The sequence below is a fragment of the Ochotona princeps genome, chromosome 13 (assembly GCF_030435755.1).
Source record: "Ochotona princeps isolate mOchPri1 chromosome 13, mOchPri1.hap1, whole genome shotgun sequence".
NCBI lineage: Eukaryota > Metazoa > Chordata > Mammalia > Lagomorpha > Ochotonidae > Ochotona > Ochotona princeps.
Genome location: NC_080844.1, coordinates 7,007,179 through 7,027,670, shown reverse-complemented (window position 1 = coordinate 7,027,670; position 20,492 = coordinate 7,007,179). Strand labels below are relative to the sequence as shown.

Sequence of the window (20,492 nt, the reverse complement as noted above, 5' to 3'; positions counted from 1 at the left end):
TGGCTGTGATGGGGGCAGGCCGGCGGCAGGAGCAGGGCATAGTGTGATGGAGAGAGGAGCACCCTGGGTGGAAAGGGACCCATGTTTATAATGGGAAGGTTATTGTCACCATTCAGTGCCTTGCAAGCCTGCAGAAGGACCAGGGTGGGGTTCCAGGACCCCCTAGTTCAGTGTCGTGCAAACCTGCAGAAGGACCAGGTTGGGATCCTGGGACCCCTTAGTTGAGGGTTAGGATGCATCTGCAACATTACAGGGTGCTGCGCCCACAACCAGAAGAGGGCTGGAAGGACGTCGAAGAAAGATGCCTGTCTTCTCTTTCTAGGGGCACAGACTGCGGTGCCGGGAGGGGCCGAGAGTCCCACAGAAGCCGTTGCTGCCGCTGGCTGGGGCCCTGGGGTGGCTCAGACCCTCAGGCCCTCGAGAATAGCCCAGAACGGGAACACTGCCCTGCAGACGTCCCTGAGCCTAATCTCCATGACCTCCCCACGAAACCTGCAGCCTCAGAGGGCAGCCCTGGCACCATCGTTTGTGGAATTTGACATGTCCGTGGAGGGCCATGGGTACGCAGGATTTCGCATATTGGGAAAAAAAAAAAAACCCTGCTTCGTTTCCCGTGCCTCCAGCAAGTGACAACACAGGGGACAAAACTATGGTTCCTGTCAGGGCTCAGCAGTGGGTTGAGGAAGATGTCTGGGTTCTGCACGCTCTTCTAGCTAGTGGCTCCCCACGGCCAGCACCCCCAGATGTGGACAGCCACCTGCCCAGGCTTCCCTCCCTCCTGTGCTGCCTCCAGTGGGCCTTCTTCCCCTTTGGGCATCCCACCAGCACCTGGCTCCCTTTTACCCCTGGGGCCTTATGGAAGGCCAGGGAGCAGAGATGTTCCAGACCAGAGCAGCTGTGCCTGTGGGGAGCTGGCCTGGCACTGCAGTGACTTACACTGTTTTTTTCTGTTTCCAGCTGCTTGTTCATTCCTACTCTGTCTACGGTTATGGGAACCAGCACCGAATATGCCATCTCTGGAGGGATCGGAACAGGTGAGGCATTCAAGATGGCTTAGCCGCCCACCTGCTCTAGCAGTCCATCCTCGGGTAGGGTACCCTGACAGGTCCACCACGTGTTTCAGGAAATTGTGAAACACAGGTCGCTCTTGGGCTGCTAAGTTGGGGCTTGTCTCCCTCAGAAGCAATGGCCTGTTCATCACGTGTCCCGAGGGGTCAGCCCTTGGCTGGGGGCTCAGTTAGCACTGATGGACCTAACAGCAGACTTGGTCCCTGAACCTGGGTTTGACTCATGTTATTGGTGACTGGTGTAGGTAGATAGGGACATGCACCCCCCAACACACACAGAGAGACCTTATAGCTCTCTCTAGCTGTCTAGAGAGAAGAGTGAGTTTCATGCTGACAGCCTCAAGAACCAGTCAGTCCTTAACAGGTGCCCCCTGTGGGCACAGGAAGGGCTTGGTATGCTTTGCGCTGGGCTGTGCCTGGCTGAACTGAAGCCTTTTGGGGAGAACAGTGTCAGTGCCCAGTGCTGTCTGATCCCAGCACTCCCTGTGAAGAGAACTGGACTCCAGGTTTCCTTGGGAGGCTGGGTGCTAAGCCCCCCTGGCCTTCCTGGCCCATTTGTCATGTCCATGTGACAGGAGCTGTGATGCTGGCCATGCAGCAAGGACAGTGTCCCTACCAGGGTCCCCACTGCTGGCTGATGGAACCCTTTCCTCTCCACCAAAGTCCAGCCAGGAAAACTGGCCATCCTCTGTCCCATACAGCCCCTGAGTGGGGTCCCAGTTTGATCCGTCCCACAAATGCTGATACTCCCTCTGCCCCTCTGGCCAGGCAGCGGGGAGTACCAGGGAGAGCAGAACTGGCGAGTGAGGTCAGACACAGTCTGGCTCCCAGCAGGTGCGGCAGCCCAGCTGAGGCAGAACTTCAGTGGGGTCTGGACAGGACCAAGACCACAGGTGTGCTGTGTCACCTCCCTCCCTCTGCAGGTGCTGCCAGGGCATTCCCGCCCCCTGGGGGCCTGACCTTCTCCTGCTGGTTCCTGATCAGCCGGCAGGGTGCTGCTGCTGAGGGTCACCCGCTGCGTTTCCTGACCCTGGTGCGCCATCTGGCCAGGACCGAGCAGCCCTTCGTCTGCTTCTCCATCAGTCTGTGCCCAGAAGACCTTTCCTTGGTTGTGTCCACAGAAGAGAAGGAGTTCCAGCCCTTGGGTAATGTGCTGGGAACCCAAGCTGGCCCTGCCCACCTCAGGGGAAATGGGGTTGTATTAGAAGCTCTAGACAGAGGTCTGGGGGACTCAAGTATACTCCTTTGCTTTGGGAATTGCACACCTGATGAAAGATCTAGGCAGTATTGTGGCTTGGGCTCTGGGGCCATGACTGTCAGGTGGACAAGGCCTTTGCCCTTGGCCTGGCTTCGGAAGTTATGCTCAGAAACGTTCCAGGAGTTTCATCTCTGCCTTTCTGGAGTGGCCAGGCACAGGCCTCAGGGTGCTGCCTCCCGGGGGCCAGACTCCATCACTTTTTGAGTGAGGTTCTGGGAGAACAAATATCATTTAACCAGAGTGGTCTCAGATGGTCTCAGTGCAGTGGTCTCCGATATGTCCCTGGAACTCAGCCTCAACCCCAGAGAGTGGCCAGCGCTTGGCAGGGCACCCAGGAGCCCAGTCCTCCCTTAGCAGCGTTGGTGGTGGGGCTTGGCTCCACCCTTGTTCTCCAAGCTCATCTGCCTGAAGTGGCCATGCCCAGCATTTCTGAGCTACCTGCTGCTGCTCCTTCTGCATGTCCCAGAGTGTCACTGTTTCTTGGCAAGGCATCTGGAAGGATTGCAGGATGACTGCCATCTGTGACCCGGGTCGTGGCCTACAAATGAGAGTCACCACCAAACAATCCAGTGTCCAGGTGACCCTGGGGTCTGACTCCTGACCCTGCCTGTACCACCTGGTACACAGTTACCTGACCTGTCTGTACCTCAGGATGGCAAAATGAGAACAGTGGCAGTATCCCACAAGGCTGTGGCAACAATCCAGCACATTGCTTCTTGTGATAATGCTGCTGCTGCTGCTGTGTCTGACATCAAGTCAGAGCTCCAAGGTTGAGGGCTGAGGAGGACTGGTTTGTAGCCCCTGCTGGCTGACCAGGACACCTGCAGGCCCTGCGACTCTACTGGGCCACTGTAACAGGTGACAGCTGAGGTGAGGTTTTGCATTCCCATTCTCTTCCAGATGTCATGGAACCTGAAGATGATGCCGAGCCCAGTGCAGGACGGCAGCTTCAGGTCCGGTGTGGCCAGCTGCTGGCCTGCGGTCAGTGGCATCACCTGGCTGTGGTCGTCACCAAGGAAATGAAGAGGAATTGTACCGTCTCCACCTACCTCGATGGACAGCTCACGGGCTCAGCCAAGGTGAGGTGGTTCCTGGCATCACATCTGTGTGTGCGTCCCAGCCTTCCCATCTGGAGGGGTCCTGGAACCCAGTTTGCTTTGGGCAGCAACATTGGGCTCTAATGACCTCTTGCTCTTTCCCTTAAAGTTCAGGGTACTGGGCTGAACCTAGGCACAAGAAGGACATATTTAGAAAAAGTTCACACAACCAGGACTGAAGGCAGATGTCGGACAGGCAGAATAGTTTGGGGGAAAAAAAAGCAAATTTCCAGAAAGAACAAAGTAAAACTTGTTCCAGGGTGATGGGAGCTAACAGAGCCAAAACTTAAGCCAGGTTGGGTGGCCAAAAATTTGATTTGCTTTTATTTCATTTGATGGGTAGGGTGAAAAATCCTTCTGAAATGATGCAAAATGAAATGAATATGTACTTATATATATATTCATATAGACAGTGATTGCCTAGTCCAAAACTGATCTGAACACACATTGCAATGATTGGAAGATGGAAGAAAGAATTAACATTGCCAACACTGCCACGGCCTTATCAGAGTTAGGGTTTTTCAGCTTTTTATGATTAACAGAAGTAGTCACAACCTCCCAGCAGAGGAAGTTTTGTCTGCCTGTTTATTCACTTAGCATCTCATTAAAAACCTATATTCAGATGGGCTCTGACCTCATTGTTTTAACATTTGTGTTACTACATTTTTTTTCCTTCTTATTAGAAATTCTATCCAGGTTGTTGTGGGCTAACATTTACTTGTAAGAAATACTAGGAATGCTGTGTCCCCTTTCATCAAGTTTCCTCCAATGACTGCACCTTGCAAAAATAGAGAACAGTCCAGATGTGGACACTGACATCATCTGTCGACTTATTCAGATAGCCCCAATTATGTGTGTGTGGTGTGTACTTAGTTCTGCATAGAAGCATTTTTTAAAAAATTGTCAGTCTTTGAGGACAAAGATGGATTTTTGTGTCTCAATATTTCTTATCAAATTTGACTCCAGACATACAATTTGCTTTATTCCCACTAGCATTTTATGTTTTCTTTCTTTTTTCTTTTTTTTTTTTTTTTTTGCTGCCTTCTATTCAGAATCATCTTTTACATTTCTTACATTTTTTTTTTGAGACGCTGATGCAGAGCACCTCATGGGTTCACTGTGCGTGGACTTTATTAGCCCTGAGGCTCAGCACCACTCAGCCCCTGACTGGTTTTCTTTTAACAGATGCTGTATATCCAGGCCTTCCCAGGGCCTTTCGTGTCCATGGACCCATCCTCATTCGTCGATGTGTACGGCTATATCTCTACCCCTCAGCTCTGGAGGCAGAAGTCCTCGCTGGTCTGGAGACTTGGCCCTACCTATCTGTTTGAAGAAGCTGTCTCAGTGGGAACCCTGGAAGATATTATCAGACTGGGCCCACGGTACTGCGGGAACTTCCAAGCCGTGCACACCCAAGGTTTGGAGTGTCTTGATTTATCATATCCCGACTGGTATTAGTTCCAATGTGGATATCCCGTTATTTATAGCATCTTTATAAAGAAGCAGCTCGGCACAGGTCAGTCATTAGGAAAGACCCCTGCCATCAGCTCATTATGCATTGACAACCCAACAGAGAATGTCACAGCAAAGGAAATGACAATATCCTTTCGATCTTCCCTCCAAGTCACCTAATGGGTCAGGCCGTCAGCAAGAGGGAGAAGAGAAGATAAATAAGTTACATTCCTCTTAATGAAGCAGCTTTTTAACTAAAGTACACTGTTGTCTTCAATTATTAAACAGGCAGACAAAACCTCCACCTCTTCCCTATTGATTGCCGGCTGTTACAGCAGGGAGGCAGGCTCTCTGGACTCCCTCACAGGCAGGGGGTCAACTCCCCACTGGGAAGCGCGATAAATGCATCTGTACATGGAAGTTTGATGTGTGGTCAGCGGGCATCGGGCTCCTGTTTCCAAGCCCAGGCTTCTTTGAATTCCCATTTCCTCTTGCAGGGTTGGGCCTGCGGGCAAAGTTCTCCCAGACCCTCAGCCAGCACCACACTTCCTCACCCGTGACACTGATCTTGGGCCCTGTGTGTTCCTCCCGAGCCATACGTTCCTCACCCCCTACACGGCTCCTGACAATCTGGGTTCTTTCAGCCCAGCTGACTTGCCTTTGACTGGGCAGCTTCCTTGTCGCCTAGCATCTTTGTTTTAGAGAGCTAAGGAGTCTATATAATTGATCATTTAAAAAAAAAAAGCTTTATTGACTCAATTGAAAAGCAGAGTTAGAGAGAAAAGGTGAGAGAGATATTCCAAGGCTGATGGATGGACTCCCCAAATGGCCAGGGCTGAGCCAGACCAAAGCCAAGAGCCAAGAGCCAGGAACTCCATTTGGGATTCTGCATTGAGTGACAGGAGTCCACACACTTGGGCCATCTTCTGCTACTTTCCCAGGAGCATTAGCAGAGAGCTGGATTGGAAGTGAAACAACCAGGACTTGAACCAGTGCTCCTATGGGATGCTAGTATTGTGGTCCATGGTTTAACTTGTGCTACCTCAATGCGGACCCTGATAAGCTGATTTAAACTCTGAGCATTTTGCATATGAAATATCTCTATTTGATAGTTGGGCCAGTCTTGGGATATCTCCCCCACAGTTTTCCTTAAACATCAGGGAAGCATGGGTAGAGTAAATGCAAACTCTGCCGCATATGGCATACAGCACTGCAGGTATATTCTTGAGTCATCCTCTGAGGGCTCATGCTGTTCCCTGCAAAAGGAGACCAGTTCTGATTCAAGGTGTGTTGTTACAGGAGAGGACCTAGACGGAGAGGCCATTCCTCTGGTTGCAGAGGAAAGGATTTCCTTTGGACTGCATGTCGCCAGCTCCTCCACCACCAGCATAGTGGACATCAGGAGTACCTACAACGAGGTGGACAGCCGCCTGATCGCCAAGGAGGTGTGGCTGCCTGCATGCTGCTGTGTGCTGGCATCTCAGTCTTTTGGCTTGCCTCAGTCTCCAGTGCTCCTGTGTAGATGGACACACACACACACACATGCATGCTTCCTAGTTTATGTAGCAGAATATCCTATGCCTCTCCAGTTCATAAACATCCCCCAAGACTAAAACTTTTTTTATTTTTTTAATCGTTGCTCAGTGAAGAAGGCAGGTGCTTTTCACGGCAATGCAAAAAACAACAGAAGGTTTTTGTCTTGTTTTATTTCTGTAAAGATATATTTGTTTATTTGAAAAGTCAGCTTTGCAAAGGGGGAGAGAAAGAGAGAACACTCATATGTGATGCCAATGTTGTAAGTGATGGGTTTGCGTGCTATGCCACAATGCCAGCTCTGGTGGGAGGTTTTAGATCTCTCTGTGACATAGAGAAGATGGTTGAATTTCCCTCTGCCTGGGTATTCATGATCCAGTCGCACTGCAAAGAATTCTTTGAGTTGCTGTGATCTTTGGAAAGATTTATCTTACCTGTGTGAAAGGCAGAGTTAGAGTGAAGGAAAGACAGAGAGATCGTCCATCCACTGGCTTCATCCACATGGCTACAATGGCCAGGACTGGGCCAGGCTGCCATGGGGAACCAGAAACTCCATATGGGTCTCCCATGTGGGTAGCAAGGCCCCAAGCGCTTGGGCCGTCTGCCACTGCCTTCCCAGGTGCATTAGCAGGAAGCTGGATTGGGAATGGAGCAGTCGGGATTCAAACTGGCATTCCCCTGGCTGTCGGTCTCACAGGCACAACCCAATTTCTCTGCCACCATGCTGTCCTCCCCCTCCATTACTATTATTATTACTATTATTTGACAAATGCTTGGAAGACAACATCACTTTGTAAGGATGCTGTTAGCACGCCAGCTTCCTGACTCTGCTGTGAAGATTCTTCTTGCTCAGTGACGGGTTTGGGGATGATTTGGGCACATTCTCTTCACCCTCCTGGGCACAAACCACCTTCTTACGGGGCTTAGGGGGTGTGGGCCTGGGTGGGGTCAGGATCTAAGCTATGGCTTGCTGCTGGAGGATCCTAGGATCCGGACACCCTGTCCCCCTGAAGGCAGTAGCAGCCATGTCACACAGCCTGGCCAATGCTCGCATCGGACGACGTCACACTCCTTTAGCAGCTTTGCTTCATCTTGAGGTATCCGTGGGAACTTCCTGTGCTCGCTGACCTGCCTCATGCACGAACTCCTTCACTGACACTGTTCACTTCCGGAGGCAGCACGTGGGCACTGGGGACTCTCCCGTCACAGGGTTTCTGGACACTGATTGTTGTTCATTTCTCCAGATGAACATTTCAGCCCGTGATCATGCCACACCCGTGTTCTTGATGAGAAACTGTGCTGGCCACCTCCCGGGTTGTCTTCGGACCATTGGTGCCGTGGTTGTGGGCCAGTTAGGTGGGTCAGGCCACAAAACTTTACTGCTGGGGTATATGGGGCATAAAGGGTTGGTAGACCCTCCTGATTCTGGTGGCAGGCAGGAGGGCGGCGTGCTGGGGCTGGGCACGGGGAACACCAGGGTTGGGAGGTAAGACAGATGGAGAGTTGGTATGGGCAGTGAATGCAGCCCCTGGCAATGGTGGCTTCTTTCTGGGCAGCACAGGTGCTTACGAGCCAAGGCAGTGGTTGGTTGAATGAAAGCTGCTGGTGGCCAGCAGCAAGGTAGTGAGCCTGTGTGAAGGAGCCAGTCCAGGAGGACCAGTGAGGCCACCAAGTGTCAGAAGTACCCAGAACCATCCAGAAGCTGAGGTTTCAGGTAGCATCTGGTCACTCTGTACTCGAGACAAAGGGAGGTGGCTGCATTTCCCTACTGATGACCCCAGCAACGCCCAGCATGGGGTTTTTGCTGCCCATGACTTTCACAGGCCCCTCCCCTTGTGACCAACCCTTCATAGGGCACAGGACATGCTTGGCTGTAGGTGGCCATTGGCACAGGCAGCTTGTCCCTTCTTGTACATAGCTGGTGGCCTCCTGTCACAAGGAGGCCGTAATATCCTGACAGGTGTGCCCACTATGCCCGCAGGGGTCAGGGTGTTCCACTGCAGTCCTGCCGCCAGCAGCCTGGACTTCATCGGTGGGCCTGCCATCTTCCTGGGCCTTATCTCCTTGGCGACAGATGACCATACCATGTACGCAGCTGTGAAGGTCCTGCACTCGGTCCTCACCAGCAACGCCATGTGTGACCGTCTGATGCAACATATCTGCGGGTACCAGGTAATGCCACCTTCTTGCCCGAGCCTGGGGCAAGTCACTCCCCAGGAACTAGAGCAGCTGCATTTGCCCTGTGCCCTTCTACAGGGTGACTTCTGTAGAATGGAAGCTGAAAGGGTCCCCAAACTCCCCCACTGCTGGGGGACCCCAGAGGAGGGCCAGGACAAGCCAGTTCTGAGGGCTCCGTTCTGAATGGGGAGCTCACTTGTCTGAGTTCTGGAACTTTCTGTGATGAATTCCAGAATCCTTTCTGGTCTCCTGCTTTCCTCGGTGTGATAACCTTTGCTAAGAGGCTAGGCCACAGGGCCAGATTGCTTGGCTTGAAATCCTGTTTTTTTTTTTTTTTTTTTTTTTTTTTCCTGGCTTGCTGTCTCAGCTTAGCCACCTGTAAGTTACAAACTATCAGGCCTCTGGTCCTGGTAGGTTGCAATGAGGATTAGATAGTTTTGTGTAAATAAAGACTTGCAGTTGGGTTTGAACAAGTGGTTGGAAATAGCCTCTTGTTAGCTCTATCACTGTTATTATTATTGTTATTTTCATTTTATTTGGAAGACAGAGGAAAAAAGGGATCTTACATCTACTGGGCCATTTGCCCAATGGCTGCAACAGCTGGCGCTGGGCCAGGCTGGAGTAAGGAGCCTGGAACTCAGGTGTGTCTCACTTGGGTGGCAAGTATTTGAGCCTTGTAAAGGCCAAAGTAGTCTGAGTGTGCCACTTTTCTTGGGCAATTTTCATTCCTAGCCCTGTCTTGGTAGAAGAGGGAGCAGAATTAACAACAACAACAACAACAAAGTGCAGGTAGAGGAACAGCCAGAAAAGAGCGCATGTCCGCTGACTGCAAGCAAGTCTTCCTCCGGAAACACACTGGACTCTGGGAGCCCCTCGGGAGAGGGGACTGAGCTCTGAGAATCAACTCAAGGTGGATGAGGACAGTTGGATGGCCTAACTAGAACAAATTTATAAAAGTATTTAAGAGGAATCTGGCACAATGGCTCAGTGGCTAAATCCTTGCTTTGCAAGTTCCAGGATCCCAAATGGGTGTTGGTTTTTGTTCTGGGTGCTCCACTTCCCATCCAGCTCCCTGCCTATGGCCTGGGAAAGCAGTAAAGGATGGCCCAAAGCCTTGGAACCCTGAACCTGTGTGGGAGACCGGAAAGAAGCTCCTGGTTCCTGGCTTCAGATTGACTCAGCTTTAGCTATTATGACCACCTGGGGAGTGAACCAGAGGACAGAAGATCTCTCTGTATCTCCTTCTCTCTGCAAGCCTACCTTTCCAATAAAAATAAATAAATCTTTTTAAAAAGTATTTCAGAGGCAGAGAGAGAAGAGAACTGTTGCTGATTTGCTTGTTCACTCCTCAAGCACCTGCTGTGGCTGGGGCTGGACCAGGTTAAAGCTGGGACTCAGAAACTTAATTCAGGTCTTCTATGTGGATGTCAGGGAGCCAAGTACCAGAGCCCCCAGTGCCACCTCCTGCTAGGGTGTGAACTAGCAGGAAGCTGGGGTCAGGAGTCAGATGTGGGACCTGAATCTAGGTAGTCTGACGTGGGACAGGGGCATCTTTGCCATCTTAATCAGCATCTTCTCTACTAGACCAGATGGCCGCCTTGTGGACAGCCTGATTTTGATGTGACTTCAGTAACACACGGATGTGACACTTGGCGGGAGGTGTCACCTTAACCTCCAAGATGGGTTTGGGCCATGGAACCAAGTGCTAGGATCCCAGGGTCCCTGTCTGGGAATGGATGCTTGCACCAGCCATCACTGGTGTCTCAGGTCTGGGCTGAAGGAATGACGGTGTGAGTAGTTCTGTCTCAGTGGGAACTTGCTGGTCTTTCAGCAACGCTGATAGTTGGGGTCACATTAAAGGCCTCAAGGACCACCATAAGAAAGAGCAGTGGGGACACAGGGGAGGCTGTGAGAAGCAGGAGCTCCAAGGGAGAGGTTGGGTCACACGGCCCCGCAGAGTGGGCACAGCAGAGGGGCAGGCTCAGAAGCTGATGTTTTTCTTCTGAGAATGTAGAAGGGAAGGATGGTGGTGATCTCAGAGAGCAGGAGGTCCCCAGGACATGCTGACCAAAGGTGCTGGTGGCCTGGGGCGGGTGTGGGAGGAAGAGTGTGGTTGTAAGGATGTTGCTCTGTGTTCTTGACATCTCAGATCCTGGCATTTCTCCTGAGGAAGAAGACCTCTCTCCTCAACCACCGCATTTTCCAGCTGATCCTCTCAGTCACGGGCACCGCGGAGCTGGGCTTCAAGTCTTCCGCCATCACTAACTTTGGCGTCTTCCAGAACATTCTCTGCAATTTCAAGGTAGACTGAAAATGGGCCTTGTTAGCTCTTCAAGTGTGTGTGTGTGTGTTGAGAGAGAGAGAGAGAGAATCTAGTAGGTCCACTTTGTCTGCAGACAGGAAGAGAGTGGTTGGGAAAAGCACAGGTGCTTTAGGGGGGGCCAGGCACCCTAATTTATAATCAAATCCTGCCACTTTTTTGCTGTGTGGCTTTAGAAAATTCTTTCCACCTTTTCTGATCCTGTTGTAGAAGTTAACCAGAGTTCCAGGCAGGAATTTGGAAGTGTAGAGTACCTAAGGAGTTTGAGGGCTTATTTATTTATGTATCTATTTATTTAATAAGGCCTAGTGACAGAAAGAGAGAGAGAGAGATCAATCATCCTCCTGCTGGTCCACTCCCCAGATGGCCACCACAAGAGCCAAAGGAAGACAGGAACCAAAGGCTTCACCCGGGTCTCCCATGTGGATGGCAGGGGCCCAAGCACATGGACCATCATCTGCTGCCTTCCCAGGAGTGTGAGCACAAGCTGGAGCAGAAACTCCAGAAGAGTAGCTGTGATTCCAACCAGCGCTTGCATCTTAGGGTGCCGGCATTGCAACATGGTGGCTTAGCCCACTATGGCACAAGCCAGGCTCCCATAGGAATGTTTATAACATGCATTCCATTTCCTTTGGGTGGTCCCTGGCTTCTCCAGGCCATCCTTTCACAGGGTGACTTGAGAGCTACTCGCTAGCATGCTGAAGGGTCAGTGAGGAGTTTCACAAGGAATTGCTCTGAATATATGAGCCCGTGTACCAGCCTCAGCTCCTGAGTGCCTACTGGGGACAGGGAGGCTCCCAGAACCCATAACCAGATGAACCAGGTGCCAAGGGCAGGCAGAAACAGGACCCCTGGAGAGTGGCGATGAGAGAACAGTCAGTTCAGGCCTGGTGGCCGTGAATTCTGGGGCCAAGGCTGGAGGCAGTCCATGGGCACAGAGCCTTTCAGTGACGGGGCGTAATCTGCAGACACACTCGGTTGGACAGGATCCATGGGGTTTCGTGGCAAGTGGCTTAGTGCTTTGTGCTGGCTGAAAGGACAGGAAGCAAAGACCAGCTGGAGGGGTTCAGCTGCACAGTCCATGCTTTGGCCTGGAGGTGTTGAGATCTGTGGACGTATTTTTAAAACAGTTTATTTCCTAAATATTAAGTGTGAGCTTATAGAATATACTCCCTTTTCTCCCTGAGTCTGCAGCAGCTCAAATTCTTTATGTAAAGTGGGAGTTTTGGCCTGCAACCTACATGCCTGCTCTGGTGTGTCTGATGTCATTTCGACGCCTTTCCTTACCCGATGCAATGTGACTGCCCTGTAAATGGTTATTAGAGGAAAGAATGCCTAGAAAAATCTGTGTCCAGTACAGAAACAGCAGTTGTCAATCGTATTGAGTAGTACATGTATTTTCAATGATAACATTTCCAATCTATAGTTGGTCAAGTTCACAGCTTCAGAGCTGAAGGATAAGGGAGAGGGGACTGACTCTTATTAAGAGAAGTGAAAGAGAAGCCTCCTATTTCAAGCTACTGTGGAATTTAGATGTACCTGTCTTCTAGTACTTTCTTTCTATGTTTAGCACATACCTAAGTTCATGCTCTAGAAACTATTTTAGGACCTATCCTCAAACCACAAACACATCTATGACTTTTCCTTGCAAACACGTATCAGTGTCGTTCTGAGGCCACAATAGCATTCTCTCGTTTAATTTTTCCTGCTGTATTCACGTTGCCTCCATTACCACATGTTTAAAGGATTCCTGTATTTTCTTGCTATGAGTACTATTAGAAATGGTCCTTCAGTGTCTGTATTGTCCTCACTTTAAAAACATTTCTTTAGGGTAAATGATCACAGTTGATTGATGGTGATGGAACCATTACAGTTTTCCGAGTACTGATAAGTTTTGCCAGACTGCTGGTATCTAACGAAGTTGACTGAAAAATGTTGCTAGAATTTATTTTAGGCCTTTTCCTCCAGTGGCAAGAAGCCTAACTCAGAAAGATTGGCCATAGGATTATTGTAGAAATCCAGGTAGGGTTTGAAGAAATGCTAGAGGATTGATGAACAGGGCCAATGAAGAAATCTCAAGTTTATCTATTTTATTTTATTTTATTTTATTTTTGCATTTGAAAGGTAGAGTTACAGAGAGAGGGATACACACACACACACACAGATCTTCCAACTGCTGGTTCATTCCCCATATGACAAGACCAACCAGGAATGGGCCAGGCTGAAACCAGGAGCCAGGGGCTTCATCTGGGCCTCCCATGTGGGTGCAGGGGCCCAAGGCTTTGGCCCATTCTTCACTGTTTTCTCAGGCACATCAGCAGGGAGCTGGATGCGAACTGGAGCTGCCAAGATTCAGAGCGGCACCAAGATGGGATGTTAGAGTAAAAGATGGTAGCTTAACCAGTGAGCCATGATGGCAGCCCCAGGACTCCTAAATTTAAATTATTGTATTGATTGGCAAGGGCAAGGCTACATATTCAAACACCAATTGGGTTGCTGCTTGAGTGGGACTAAGAAGGAAATTTGTACACACCAATGGGAACACTCGAAAGAGGGACCTATTTAACATACAGAGCTCCTTGATCAAAAAGTCAGAATGAGTAAACAAAAACAACACTGAAAAAAAGAAGGAAAAAAAGTTAAAGGGGGAATGCTAATTAATAAAATAGAGAAGAAAAAAAAATAATCATGAACAATTGTTGGTTCTCATAAAATAGATACACTTTTGTTAAGATTGACCGAGTGAGAGAAGGCACAACTACATAAATTAAGAAACTAATATTGGGAAGAAAAGGGAAGAAACACCGCTAATGCTAGTAAGCTAGAACATTTCACTCATCTGAATAATCTTCTTGGCTATCTGTTTCTAAATCTGACTCAAAAAAAAACCTTTTAAAAAGTTCAAAGAATCGGCCCAGCGGTGTGACCTAGCAGCTAAAGTCCTCACCTTGAACACCCCGGGATCCCATATGGGCACCGGTTCTAATCCCGGAAGCTCCACTTCCCATCCAGCTCCCTGCCTGTGGCCTGGGAAAGCAGTTGAGGATGGCCCAAAGATTTGGGACCCTGCACCCGCGTGGGAAACCCGGAAGAGGTTCCTGGTTCCCGGCATTGGATCGGCGTGCACCGGCCTGTTGCGGCTCACTCGGGGAGTGAAACATCGGATGGAAGATCTTCCTCTCTGTCTCTCCTCCTCTCTGTATATCCAGCTTTCCAACAATAATAAATCTTTAAAAAAAAAAAAGTTCAAAGAATCTCAGAACCACCTACTACATTGTACTAAATCCCATAGTCCAGGGTGGCATTATGACCCAGGGGGTTCAACTGCTGTGTGGGTGCTCACAGCACATATCAGAGTGTCCTAGATGGAGTCCAACTCCAGTTCCATTCCAGCTTCCTGCTCATGTGCCTGAGAGGTGGCAGAGAATGGTTAAAGTGCTTGGATTCCTGCCATGTGCGTGGGAGACCCAGACGGAGCTCCTGGTGCTTGACTATGACCCTGGTTCAGACAGAACTGTTGTTGGTATTTGGGGAGTGAACCATTAGATGGAATTTCTCTCTCTCTCTCTCTCCCCGATTCCTCCATTTTCTTACCACTCTGTCTTTTTTTGTTTTTAGATTTATTTTTATTAGAAAGTCAGATATACAGAGAGGAGGAGAGACAGAGATGAAGATCTTCCATCCATTGATTCACTCCCCAAGCGGCCACGATGGCTAGAACTGCACTGATTCAAAGCCAAGAGCCAGGAGCCTCTTCTGGGCATCCCACAGGGGCTGTCCTCGACTGCTTTCCCAGGCCACAAACAGGGCCCTGCATGGGAAGCAGGGACAACGGGATTAGAACTGGCGCCCATATGGGATCCTGCTATGTTCAAGACAAGGACTTTAGCCTCCAGGCTACAGCGCCTGAATTGCACTCTTTTAAATAAATTAATACTATACAAACAAACAAATAAAAATAATACATGCCAAACCACATCCACAAGGATGCTGCGGTCTCAGGTCATTTATAGGGAAGATCGGCCAGTCAGGAAAATGAACATCCCAGACATGAAAACTCTTCTATATCAGAAGAGTACTTCCGGCTACTCCAGACCAGAGTGGAAAAGAGCTACTACAGGAAATGAACAAGCACGGGGTATTTTTTTTTTTTATCAGAAACAAAGCCACAGAAGCTCAAAGTGTGACTTTAGAAAATAATAAGAGGAGATGGACTGGAGTGAGGCCCGAGTGTGAAATGACAGATCAAACCACTGAGACAAGACTTGAAGGCAGACAGGGGGTCAGCTGACAAGGAAGCAGGTCACACAGGTTGTGGGATGCTGTGACGCGAGCATCAACAGGAAGGTTACAGGAAGTTGAGAGCTACTGAACAACAGGAAGTTGAAGACATTGAAGTCTTAGCCTTTGTTTTCTTTTTCTTTAAAAAAAAATTATTTTTATTGGAGAAACAGATTTACAAAGAAGAGGGGACAGAGAGAAAGAGCTTCCACATGCTGGTTCTCTCCCCGAATGGCCAAAATGGCTGCTGCTGAGCCCATCCAAAGCCAGAATCCAGGAGCTTCTTCTGGGTCTCCTATAAGCACCCTATGAGGTTGCATTGTCCCAAAGCTTTGGTCCATCCCCTGCTGCTTTCCCAGGCCACAAGCAGGGAGCTGGAAGGGAAGCAAACATTAACAGGAATCCAAATGGGATGCTGGTGCTTGCAGGTGGAGGATTAGCCCGAAGAACCATTGTGCCATTCCTTAGACATTTTTTTTTAATTTTTAAAATTTTATTGGATAGTTAGATCTACAGAGAGGGGGAGAGACAGAGAGGAAGATCTTCTGTCCACTGGTTCACTCCCCAAGTGACTGCAATGGCCAGAGCTGCATCGATCCGAAGCCAAGAGCCTCTTTCAGGTCTCCCACACGGGTGCAGCGACCCAAGGTTTTGGGCCATCTTTAACTGTTTTCCCAGGCCACAAGCAGAGAGCTGCATGGGAAGCAGGGCCATGGGACATTACCTGGTGCCCATATGGAATCCTGGTGCATGTAAGGCGAGAACTTTAGCTGCAAGGCTACCGTGCTGGGCCCCTAGACTTTGGTTTCTTAAAGAAGGTAAAGACCAGCTTTTGGAGAGACCAGCTTATTTCTGAGAAGGAGGAGATCATGGAATGGAGTAGGGGAAGCAACATTTGATACACTGTCCTTGTGGTATTCTCATCTGACCCAGGCATCTCAGTGCAGCCCTTAGCACAAGGTTATGTGACACAGATCTTCAGTTTTCCCGTTTCCTTACTTTTCAATATTTGGTATTATGTAGAGTAATTTCTAGAAGTAATTTCCAGTGTTCTGGAAGGAAACAGCAGTGGGCAGCTGGATACGTTTGCGGGAACAGTCAGGGGCTTCCCATTACTGGGTTGATAGGTTTGGGTCTGACTTTCTCAGTCCTCACCACTCACAGCACTAGACCTGCAGTAGTTTGCTGAAGGACCCACTGCATGAATGACTACTCCAGTCAGGCAGTGCTTCTGGAGCTCTCCATTGGGGTGCTGTGCTTGGCTCCCCCAACCTCCCCTGGAGCCACATCAGCCCATGCCAGGTGTCCCTAAGAGCAGCTGCCCCATCTCTGCGTGTTCCTTTACGCAGTGACAATGCCATCAATCTGCTGCTGACAGAAGGGCAATGCGCTTACTTCACCTGGGCCGATTTTGTCTTCATGTTTTAAAAATGTCCTGGATCCTTATGCAGTCCCTGCCATGTGGTGTGTGTGCTGGTGGGCTCTGGGATTTGTAGAGAAATGGACCTGGCCTTCATGGACCTCTTGATAAGTTTGGTTTCAAGTGCGGGTGATTTGGGGCCTCAGAGATCACACTGTAGGAGAAGCCTCGGGGGACCCACAGTACAGGCTAGAGCATCAGCTGCTGGGTCAGATGCACCTGCTTTGAGCATCTCTTCCAACCAGGAAAAGTAACCTGTTCCCTCTGGCCTCACTCTAAAAAATGCAGGTAGTGACTGTGGGTCTCTGTATGCCTCTTGTTGTATCCGTTCAAAGTGCAAGCTGTTTTTGCAACCAGGTGAATGCGCTTTCATAACTTTGTTTTCAAATCTTCTACATTCTGGGTCTTAAGAATTGTCAACATTGGGGCCAGCATGATGGCTCTACTGGCCAATCCTATACCTGCAAGTGCCAGCATCCCATGTGGGTGCTGGTTCTTGTCCCAACTACTCCCCTTTTCATCCAGCTCTCCCTTATGGCCTGGGAAAGCAACAGAGAATGGTCCAATGGAACCTTACTTAACCCACGTGGGAGACCAGGAAGAAGCTCCTGGCTCCTAGCTTTAGATCAGCTCAGCTCCAGCCATTGCAACTATTTGGGAAATGAAGCAGCAGATAGAAGGTCTTTCCTCCTTCTCTCTGTAAATCTTCCTTTCCAGTACAAACAAATCTCTTTTTTAAAAGAATTGTCACTGTTTAGAGAGGAAAAAAATTTACACTCTCAGAAGTGGACGTAAAGCACAAAGGTCCAACATCTACCCTGCCCCAGTGCCCTGGTTTGGCTCTGAATTTTGTTGACTCTGAATGGAAACACACTGGGTGATCAATGCCACCTCCAGAATTCTGTGTGTCTCACACGTGCTTGCCACTTACCTGTTTGTGGCATGCAGGAGAAGGTGAGATGGACTGGATACAGATTTTAGAGTTGAGGGCACAGAGGAAAGAATTGCAAGCACAGCTGGGTCGAGGTACAGGTGAGAGAGTATAAAATCCAGAAGCTGAGACTTGGCTTCTGTGTCTGGCCCTAGCATGTGCTGGTGGCGAATGGGATCTGTTTCTCAAATGGCCTGCCTTGGATTCTCTCTTCTCATCTGTGAAATGGGAACACTGGCATTTGCATGGTAAGTGCAGACATCCCACGGTAGATGTGTGGATGTATAGACCATGATGTGCCTAGGGCTGGGCAGATTCGGGAGCCAGAGAGTGCAGGTCCTTGGTTGCAGTCTAGACCCACAGTGAAGTGCCAGGCAGCAGGAGAGGGACGGAACATATCTAACCTTTCTTTGCGGGGAGGTGATGTCTACATCCTAAGTGTAAGGAGAACTAGCCGATTTCAGAACTGGCAAGTCACGTGGATGGTTCCAGGCTGGAGGGTAACGTGTGGAGCACTCAGCCGGCTCACACAGCCCGCAGCCTCTCTTCGTGTCCGCACTGATACTTTTGTGCTGTCTTCCAGCTCTGGATGAACACCACCGACAACCTGGAGCTCGCCCTCTTTTCCCATCTTGTGGAGATTCTGCAATCACCGAGGTAGGCTGTGTAACAGCAGCCCCAGGCTTAGCGCCAAAGTCTTCGTATCAAGGGTAGGGACTGTAGTCTTCCCTAGCTCCCAGAACACTGGGTCCACAGGATGGCAGAGCAGCAGCGCATTCCTTTGCTGAGGCCCCAGCACGGTGCTAGTCTGCAAAGCCCCTGCACCTGCTCTCCCACAATGCAGTACCATCAAAGTCAGACCTGACCGGTACGCATGAGCCATGGGAAAAGACGCGCTCCCATTAGTTGGGACTCTATCACCTGTCCTGACCAATGCTTCCTTTCAGCAGGTGTTTCTCCAGGCAGCTCAGACACGTGCTCACTTTGCATGGTCACTGCACAGTCCTAGTCACAGAATTTGAGTCTCACCTAGCCAGCTTGTGTCCTTTGGCCAGACCAAGAGCATGGTTGTACCTCCAGAGTGGGTAGAAGGCAGTTAGAGAAAGGTAATTGCCAGAGCAAACCAGCGGCTTGGATCAGAATAAAGGGAGAAGGGAGACAGAACAGAGTAGCCGAGGTTATTGCTCCATCTGTCATCCTGGGGAGTGTCAATTGCAGGTGTATTCAGTACACAAAGGGACTTAAAAGAGTTCCTGGCAGTTGGCTTTAAAAGATGTCTATTTTGGGGTGTGGAAAAATTTGAAATCGACACGTGGGGGTTCTGTAATCAGTACACAGGAGCTGCATTTTAGGTGCCCGAATTTCAACATTTTTGTGCTAAATACGTCTATCCTTTTTTAAAAAAATAAAAATGTGTTCATTTGCTTCTCTTTAAACTTGTCTGATTATTTGAAAGACAGAATTACAGAGAGAGAGAGGGAGAGAGAGATCTTCTATCTCTCTCCAAATGGCTGCAATGGCTGGACCTGGGATAGGTTAAAGTCAGGGTCCAGGAGCTCCCTCTAGATTTCCCATGTGCATGGCAGGGACCCAAGCACTTGGGCCATCCTCTGCTGATTTCCCAGGCGTGTTAGCAGGGAGCTGGAGCAGAAGCGGAGCGGCAGGGACTTGGAGCAATAGCTACTCATGGGATGCCAGCTTTGCAAGTGGTAACTACACCTGTTGCACCCTGAAGCTGGCCCGTAAATTCATCTCCTCATTTCATTCATTGGCCACAGCTTTTTCTTTTTTTTTTGAACCCTTCTCTGTGTAAACACCTTCTCCAGTTTGGACACTTCACAGCCCGTGTTTAGTGCGAGAAATCCAAGGAGAGAAAGGCAGGGTGTAGAGCGGAAAGAACACTAGCGTGCTGCCTCTGCCCTTGAACCCAAGAAGCCTCAAGGACAGCCGGATGCCCCCAACCCACTCCGTCACAACCCACCCGCCCCCCACACTCCCACTTTCTGCCTTCTGTGCCTGTACCTGTTGTTTTCTACCAAACGGACATTTACTTTGGGAGCAGTTTTCTCTGCTGGGGGGAGGAGGGGAGTCAGGGACTGGAATTTACTGGAAATCAGAACTGTAATTACCCTAAAGTGGGGGCTAGGAGTCCTTGGGCCCTGTCTCTCCCCTCTTTGACTATCAGCAGCATCTGTCTCCACTTTGTGGTTTGGGGTGGGCAGGAAGATCACACACACAGACAGGCCCCTGTGCCCTGCCTGTGGGGAAGCACTTCTGGGTCCTGGGTGCGTGTCTGCTGTCTTTGTTGTGTGTTTCCTGAGGCATTAGTCCTCCCTGGGGCTCAGAATGCAACAGTCAATAACCCGGCTTTGTCTTTGAAGGTGGTTTCCAGGGTGGGGCGGACTGAAAGGTGGGGTGGGGAGTGGGAGAGACTGCCAGCCATGCCAGCCAACTCTTGTCCGAAAGGCATCTGGCAGTGTTTTGACCAGTTGCCAAGAAGGCCAGTGGACAAGCTCAGCTTGGAAAGGCTTTTGAACAGAAACCCACCAGATTTGGTTCATTCCAATAGAAGTTTTGTTTTGTTTTGTTTTGTTTTGTTTTGTTTTGTTTTGTTTTAAATTAACGTTCTCCTGGGCTTGCCAGGGAAGGACCCAAGAATGCTGAAGCTGCCCACCAGGCACGGCTCATACCCAAGCTCGTCTTCCTCTTCAATGAGCCGAACCTCAGTCCCTGCAGGATCCCCAAGGTCATTGCCATTCTGGGCTGTCAGTTGAGGAGCTACTTCAGCATCCAAGACGTGCTCAGGTACTTCACTCCGGTTCACTCCTGACCCAGCCAGCATCACTTGAAGGCTTCTAGAAACTTCTTTCTGTTCTGGGCGGAGACCTCAGAAGTGGGTTTGCTAGTTGGTAGGTGTCTCCGCTAAGGCCAAGTCTTTATTGCCCCCTGGTGCCC

The 20,492-nt window shown here is 49.8% G+C and overlaps 1 protein-coding gene across 2 annotated transcripts in view; it reads left to right on the top strand.

Moving 5' to 3' along the window:
• The window catches only part of WDFY4 (WDFY family member 4), a 231,424-nt gene that overhangs the window by 78,046 nt on the left and 132,886 nt on the right, over positions 1–20,492 (top strand). For both annotated transcript variants that reach the window (XM_058671561.1, XM_058671562.1), the window contains exons 16-26: positions 323–560; positions 958–1,034; positions 1,991–2,212; positions 3,226–3,404; positions 4,608–4,839; positions 6,174–6,319; positions 7,652–7,763; positions 8,389–8,579; positions 10,735–10,887; positions 18,121–18,194; positions 20,181–20,342. In XM_058671561.1, coding sequence (XP_058527544.1) covers positions 323–560; positions 958–1,034; positions 1,991–2,212; positions 3,226–3,404; positions 4,608–4,839; positions 6,174–6,319; positions 7,652–7,763; positions 8,389–8,579; positions 10,735–10,887; positions 18,121–18,194; positions 20,181–20,342 — 1,786 coding nt within the window. The remainder of the gene's footprint in view (positions 1–322; positions 561–957; positions 1,035–1,990; positions 2,213–3,225; positions 3,405–4,607; positions 4,840–6,173; positions 6,320–7,651; positions 7,764–8,388; positions 8,580–10,734; positions 10,888–18,120; positions 18,195–20,180; positions 20,343–20,492) is intronic.